At 36.0% G+C, this 8,223-nt stretch overlaps 1 protein-coding gene across 5 annotated transcripts in view; it reads left to right on the top strand.

Moving 5' to 3' along the window:
* Window positions 1-8,223, top strand: part of LOC119574230 — an 8,529-nt gene continuing 306 nt past the window's right edge. Inside the window, exons 1-9 of one of the 5 annotated variants that reach the window (XM_037921384.1) lie at window positions 15-153; window positions 1,234-1,275; window positions 1,945-3,204; window positions 3,452-3,571; window positions 4,820-5,572; window positions 5,754-5,873; window positions 6,492-6,727; window positions 6,974-7,071; window positions 8,217-8,223. The exon at window positions 8,217-8,223 is cut by the window's right edge and continues 306 nt beyond it. In XM_037921384.1, coding sequence (XP_037777312.1) covers window positions 2,296-3,204; window positions 3,452-3,571; window positions 4,820-5,572; window positions 5,754-5,873; window positions 6,492-6,727; window positions 6,974-7,071; window positions 8,217-8,223 — 2,243 coding nt within the window. In that variant the 5' untranslated portion in view covers window positions 15-153; window positions 1,234-1,275; window positions 1,945-2,295. Of the gene's footprint in view, window positions 154-1,233; window positions 1,276-1,326; window positions 1,437-1,944; window positions 3,205-3,451; window positions 3,572-4,819; window positions 5,573-5,753; window positions 5,874-6,491; window positions 6,728-6,973; window positions 7,072-8,216 lie in introns of those variants that run through there. The other 4 variants (XM_037921387.1, XM_037921383.1, XM_037921386.1 and 1 more) reach the window with 4 other exon arrangements.

Genomic DNA, 8,223 nt, shown 5'->3' on the forward strand with positions numbered 1-8,223 from the left:
CTCTACAATGTAAACAAACACAGACGTAAACAAAGCCACGGATGTCACGTTTACGGAAGTTTTTTTTTTGTGAGTTCTTGTCTTCTCATTTATTTAAGTCTTTCAGGTATTGATGGCTACGTCAGGAGGTTTGATTCTGGAATGAGTATATGGGTAAGAGTTGGAAAGGTTAATTATAGAAGGTCTATAAAGTTAAGGTTCTCGTCTGAATTAATTATTTTGATAATACAGAGAAATGACAATCTTGGCCCTCTTGGCCTTACTGTGTACGAAATATTGAAGTATAAAGGGACTGTGAGGTATGATATCCTTAAACAATGTGTAGATGTATAAGCTGAAGTGAATATCTTTATTCATTTTATAGGTCTATCTCATCACTAGACTAAACTACATAATATAACATGGACTGGTATTAACATACTGCAGCAAGAGACTGCACTGTGATTCAACGCAGTCTGTCTGCACAAAATTATCTCTATTTCCACCCTGGCCATGCTGCACAAATAATTATTTTCACCTCAGTATTTAATTAATTATTTGTTTTCTTGACTACTGAGTGTAATTTGGAGAGTTTCAATTTCTCACAGCCATTTGGTACAAGTTGAATTGCACATGAAGGGAGCAGACTAGTAAAACTAAGGACTCGCATCTATGAAATTTCCTTTCCAAGTTTGTAATAAAAAATACAGTAAAAAATATGACTACAAATAGAATAAACATTCTCTTACTTATACCTCATACTCTTGAATTCAAGCATAAATACCACCCACATATGATGTCCCAGCACTCACACAGTAACCACAGAAGAAGATAGTCAGAAAGGCAGCTTGCCCCAGCATCATATGAACTCTGCAATCCGCTAGACAAATACATACACTTTCTTTATCACCACTGCCAAATTCAAACTCTTTGACGCAGGACTGTATAACTGCCCTTTAAAGTTTAAAAGTTTCATAGGTTTCTTGTTTTTCCATATGAGAAATAACAAGTACAAACATTAGAAAAGTTTAACCACAGATTTGTATAGGGAGAGCTTAACTTGCCCTCCAATACCATCAGTAAAGGGACCAAAATCTGTGGTGAAGTTACAGTACAGTGGGTCCTCAACCAAAAGAATAGGAAGATTGGAGGACCAGGGAAGATTGCTAATATTGTTGAGACAAAAGTTTGTTATACAACTGTCTATATGTTTACAAAGAGCTGATGCATTTAATCAACTTTGCGAATCCACAGACAGGTATCCATACCAGCATCGCCAAGCAGCGGTCACGGAAGGTAAAGATGAAAGTTGCACTGTGTAACAAGGAGAATGTATGTATGCTTTCTCAGATACCTTGCTTGTTCCATTCTTATCTTGTGTTATGAGCATCTAGGCCACAGGTTCCATTACTTTCTCTGTACTGCTGCAACTCTGTATAGTCCTCATCATTAGACAGGTAATTTGAATATGCATTATTTAATGTAACATTTATGATCTATTTAATGTCATAAATTTCTTGTTTATTAAGAAGCTTGCTTTCCTTTGAGAGGAGGGTGTCTTGGAATTTTCCTGGTATTCTTCTTGCCTTGGTGTAAGTCATCTTGCATGAAACTCCATCATCTGTAGTTACTACAAAATACACTGTGAAATGATCATCAGAGGGTTTTCTGGATAAAATATTTCTGATAACAAAGACTGAAAAGAATGTACAATTACTCTTAATAGTTCTAAAACTAAGCATATCCAGGAAATCAATCAATCTTGTCACTGTCATAAAGCAGAAAAGTAAATTATTACTTCATATTAATATGCTCAATATTTTTTTAAGCTAAGGTATAGTAAGAGGTTCATCAATACTGAATCTTGATAGTGTGTAGATCAACAGTATTAGTCTTTATTTGTACTTTTTAATTTATTTTTGTTGTGTTAGGTAATGAGATGGTAACTGTTGGTTTTCTTTTCAGAACCTTATTCTAAAATGGCCAAACTCAAATAGTATGGATATAAAGAAGAGGCATACTTTAAAGTGAATATTTGAGGACTTCATAAAGTGACTAATCCCTTTTCAGTTGATACTTACAGTGCTATCATGAGTGAAATATGTTTATTTATGACATAGAATCAGTTGAGAAAACAGCATGAAAAACATTGATATGGAGCAACAGTCCTTGAGAAACTAAATAGTAAAAAACTAAAAAATGAGAAAAAGGAAAAAAATATAATTGCACAAGTATAATGTGCTTTATTTTTAGTTCTCACAGTAAATTAATGTTCTGTTAACCTACCAAAAGTATTTAATAAATTGCCAAGTCATAATGGATCCACAGTCTCAGTTTAGCCTGTCTCATATACTTGGTCAAGCTGTGGATGTTACCAGTTACAGTACGTTCCAACATCAGCTTCATGGCTATGGAAATATCAATACTATCAGTAACATAGCCAACATAAGTAACTCAACAGTCACATCAACTGGCCATCCTGTAAGTATACAGGACATGGTGCCAACAGGCCAAGTAGGAGGTTCTGGCATGGTAACCATGGGATATGCACATCATCCACAGCCAGCAGCACCATTACAGTCATACCATGCAGTGTTCAACAATGTGGGTGTTGCTCATGTGAATCAGGTCCAGGCACCACAAGTACAATACTTCTCATACGAAAGTTCAACTGTTGCTGTACGGACCCCTCCACTTCATGCTTCCCAACACCCACAAGTAACTGCTCAGACAGCAAACATTCAGGGGCAGAGATATGGAAGCTGTAGCCTGCCAGTTCAAGTGGTGACATCAAGTGTACCTGTTAGTAATAAGTTCACAATCTCAAAACCAAGAACAAATGATAGTTCATCTTCAAAAATAAGAGAAAATGATGGTTTGAAAAAGAGGAAACTAAGGAAGGAGGGAATGAGTGCCAAAGTTGCCCGAAAGTCTTGCAGGAATCGAGGAGAATCTTACATTAATGCTGCAGGAAAACTCGTAGAAGCTAAGAAATATGTGGATAAGGATTGTGAGTGTAAGAATAAGTGCCTCTCCAAACTTGGTAGTGTGACAGACAGAGAAAATATATTTAGAAGCTTTTGGGACATTGGTGATTTTAGTAAACAAAATACGTATCTTGCTGAAAATGTAATACTTGTACCCAATGTCAAGAAAAAACAGACACAACCATTGGAAGAGAAAAATTCAAAAACAGTATCAAGACTTTATTGTGTTCGTTTACCAGTAAGTCTTACAATTTTTTTTAGATTGTACAACTAATGTGAATGAATATAAATATTGCTGTCCATTTAACTTCTTTTAAACATTACAAAATGATGAAATTATGATATTATGTAATTATTATCATAAACTATTTTGAAAACCTCATCATTTTCTACTGTATATTCACTTGAATAGCAATTTTTTATGGTAGAAAAAATAGATTCACTTGAAAAACACAAGACATATTTTATCTTTCCTTCTGAATCAGAACTGCAGCAAACAGACACGTATATGCAAGACAATGTTCCTGCGTCTCCATGGGGTCTCCAATGGCAGACTGGACCGCATTCTTCAGGCTGTGAATTGTCAAATGCCTGATGCTTTACAGGTAGGCAGTGAAGAAGAAAACTTAGGTGTAATATATGCTTTGGCTGTATTAAAAAAAAAAAAACTGACTTGTATTTAGAAATTTATAAAAATGTAGTTTTGTTTTAATTGGCTTATCCTGTAGCTAGTGTGTATTGGTGTTCAAGATTAGATCAAAGTCTTCAATATGACTATTAAGTCATTCTTCATCATTCAATGAGATTGTTGTTATTATTTTTTTTTCCATTTCTGCAGGTGACATCTTGTGAGTTGCTATGACTCTGTAACCAGATTCAGCCAAAATCTTTTGATTCTTGGATAAGATTTTCATCCTAATCATAATGGCCTGTATATGTGTATTATATATATATATATATATATATTATAATTTATATATATTATATATAATATAATATTATTGATTATATATATATATATTATATATAATATATATTATGTATATATATATATATATTATATAATATAATATATATATATATATATATATATATATATATATATATATATATATATATATATATATGTATATATATATATATATATATATATATATATATATATATATATATATATTATGATTTGAGTAAATAAGCTGACATTATTTATGTTTTTTATGATTTTATGATATTGGTTTTGTAGAATAATTATTTTTGTTTTTATCATCATCATCATCATCATCATCATCATCATCATCATCATCATCATATCATCATCATCATCATCATCATCATCATCATCATCATCATCATCATCATCATCATCATCATCATCATCATCATCATCATCATCATCATCATCATCATCATCATCATCATCATCATCATCATCTATTACAGTATTAATATGTTAGTAGCATTAGCAGCATCAGTAATATGGCTGTTATTTCGTGTTATCTGATTCATTATTAAAGTTACTATTTGGATTATAGTACAGTTAATTACAGTGCAGTTATTATTGGTTGCCTTATTATGATCTTGTATCTCTGAGGTAGATATAAACAAAACCAGTCAAATACATCTCTTGCAGTTTGAAGATAATTAATCTCAGTCCAACCTATTCTTCATCATGATTTTGACAAGTATAGTTTCATCATCATGAGTGATATGTCACTTGGGAGTTATTAAACCAAATAGCTAAGATATTTAATTAAACCTATTTAAAAGAAAAATTGCCTGTGTATGTTTGTTTTTCCTGATTGGTTAAAAAAAATAGTTTTATTAAATGATTTAATCAATGCCAATTCTCACAGGACAAGAGGGGTCAGCACACACCAAGCAACAAGACTTCCCAGGAGGATTGCGACCTTGTGACTCAGCACATCTGGTCAGTGAGGTACAGTCGAGAGGAGGGAGGAGAAAACCCCATCCACAGCATTGGTGATCTCGGTGAAACAGGGGGAAAGGACTTGTCTGTCAAAAAGATGTATGAAATGTATAAAAGATGGTGCGAGGAAAGGGGGAAAGTGCCAGTGAGTCTGTGGGTGTATCGACACATTGAAAAATCTTGGACCGGCAAAAAGAGTGCGTCAGCTAGAAATCCACCTGTGGCTGAAGTTCAGGAAGTTCAACCCACTTCAGCTCCCAGTGCTCTGAATGATCTCTCTGAGCAGACTAGAGAACAAGTGCCAGTGGAAGATCAGAGATTACCTGAACCCAATAGGAAAAAGAAAAGTGGAGAACAAGTGGGCTCTATGACGAGGCTGGAGAGAAAATTCAAGAGGAATAGTGGTGCAGCTTATTACACTGCAGCAGGGAAGTTGAAAGAAGAAAAACATTATGTGGATAAACACTGTGGTTGCAAGTATCGCTGTATACCAGAGATAGGCTCTGAGGACTCTCGTAGGCAGGTCTTCATGAACTTTTGGAAATTTGGAAACTTTACAAAGCAAAATGAGTATATTGCACAGAAGGTTGTGTTAGTACCTGTCATGCAAAGAGAGAGAGACAAAGTGCTAGAAAAATTCACAAGAACTTATACAAGGATATATAATGTCCAAATGAAGGTATTTTATTTCCTACTCAGTTTAAGGTTTATAATAGAAACTGCCAAATTTATTTATAATCTGTAATTAAAGAGCTTTTCTTATAACATTTTAATGGCATTGCAAATAAAGTCTAGCAATACTTGTATAGGCTATAAGATAGAATTCTAACAAAATGTCTAATGTCTAACCCAAATTATAGCCAGGTGAAAAGCCAGTCAGAGTCTGTAAAACCGCATTCCTGCAGCTGCACGGGGTTTCCAATGGCCGAGTGGATCGCGTGCTACAAGCTGTGGCCTGTGAATCTCCCTTTGCTTTGAAAGTAAGTTATCTAAGAATTTTCAAAATATGTATTTGTTTAAATGTATGGAAATTGTAAATTGAAAATCAGTTTACATAAGATACTCTTGAAGTATATTTATATATAGTATATATATACTATTACTACTACTATTACTACTACTATTACTACTACTATTACTACTACTATTACTTCTACTACTACTACTACTACTACTACTACTACTACTACTACTACTACTACTACTACTACTACTACTACTATTGTTATTGTTATTGTTATTGTTATTGTCATTATTATTATTATTATTATTATTATTATTATTATTATTATTATTATTATTATTATTATTATTATTATAATACCACCACCACCACCACCACCACCACCACCACTACCACACCACACCACCACCACCACCACCACCACCACCACCACCACCACCACCACCACACCACCACACACAACAACAAACAACAACAACAATAACAACAACAAACAACAACAACAACAATAATAACAAACAACAACAACAACAACAACAACAACAACAACAACAAACAATAACAATAACAATAACAATAACAATAACAATAACAACAACAACAACAACCACTGATACTAATACCACTGTTGCAGGACCGACGAGGAAACCACTCGCCCAAAAACAAGACGAAACAAGAGGACGTAGATTATATCTGTCAGCACATCAAAGCGTTCCCCATTGATCCCCAGAGTAATGAGGTCAATAACAGACCCTCCCTTCCGCAGGACCTCAACGTTGAGAAAATGTATCGCATGTACAAACAGCAATGTATTCAAGATAACCGGGCACCTGTCAGTAGCTTTGTGTACAGAAAAATTTTGAAAGAAAGGTAAAGCTTTGTATTTTGGTGAACTGAGTGAGGCATGATGCAGTAACTATGTGGTATTTAGAAAGAGAAGGCAGTATGGCAACTTTGTGTATTGTTGGATGATTTAAACATCTACTGAACTCTTTTTTTTGTCATTATAAGCATGGGGAAAAAAGGATATTCATACTGTTTTTTATCTTATAGTCTCTTAGCATACATGAACAAAATATAGAATAAAACAGAATAATACTCAGTTCCACATTCCAGGTTTAATTGCTTTATTAAGAGTCCTGCCAACAAAACACCAGAGGATGACTTCCAGTTTGTGTGTCATCATATTGAAAGTTGTTCAAGAAATATGACAGGTTTGTTATTTTTTTAGGAAAAGAAAAAGTGAATATATATGCTTTGGTCATGTTTAATTCCTTCCATTTTCATTGTTTTTAATTTTTTAAGGCATACTTATTCCTATTTCCATGTTGATGTCATTTACTTCTATCTTTTTGTACTATTTCTCTCTCTCTCTCTCTCTCTCTCTCTCTCTCTCTCTCTCTCTCTCTCTCTCTCTCTCTCTTCTCTCTCTCTCTCTCTCTCTCTCCTCTCTCCTCTCTCTCCTCTCCCTCTCCCTCTTCTCCTTCTCCTTCTCCTTCTCCTTCTCCTTCTCCATCTCCATCTCCATCTCCATCTCCTTTTCCTTTTCCTTTTCCTTTTCCTTTTCCTTTCCTTCTCCCTCCCTCCCTCCCTCCCTCCCTCCCCTCCCTCCCTCCCTCCCCTCCCTCCCTCCCTCCCCTCCCTCCCTTCCCTCCCTCCCTCCCTCCCCCTCCTCCCTCCCTCCCTCCTCCCTCCCTCCTCCTTCTCTCCCTCCTCCCTCCCTCCCTCCCTCCCTCCTCTCCTCTCCCTCCTTCTCTCCCTTCTCCTCTCTCTCCTCTCTCTCCTTCTCTCCTCTCTCTCTCTCTCTCCTTCTCCTTCTCCCCTCTTCTCCTCTACTTCTCCATTCTCTTCTCCTTCTCCTTCTCCATCTACTTCTCCATCTACTTCTCCATCTACTTCTCCATCTTCTCCTCTACTCTCCTTACTTCTCATCTACTTCTCCATCTACTTCTCCCTCTACTTCTCCATCTACTTCTCCATCTACTTCTCCATCTACTTCTCCATCTACTTCTCCATCTACTTCTCCATCTACTTCTCCATCTACTTCTCCATCTACTTCTCCATCTACTTCTCCATCTACTTCTCCATCTCTCCCTCTCCCTCTCCCTCTCCCTCTCCCTCTCCCTCTCCCTCTCCCTCTCCTCTCTCTCTCTCTCTCTCTCTCTCTCTCTCTCTCTCTCTCTCTCTCTCTCTCTCTCTCTCTCTCTCTCTCTCTCTCTCTCTCTCTCTTCCCCTCCTTCCCTCCCATCTCTCATTTGCTTCCTCCATTCCCTTCTCTCATTCTCCCCTCTCCAGCCTCCTTCCTCTTTATACACAGATATATTACTAAACATGGAATGATTTTTCTTTGCACGGTCAGATGCTGG

Source organism: Penaeus monodon, chromosome 6, assembly GCF_015228065.2.
Source record: "Penaeus monodon isolate SGIC_2016 chromosome 6, NSTDA_Pmon_1, whole genome shotgun sequence".
NCBI classification, from domain to species: Eukaryota; Metazoa; Arthropoda; class Malacostraca; order Decapoda; family Penaeidae; genus Penaeus; species Penaeus monodon.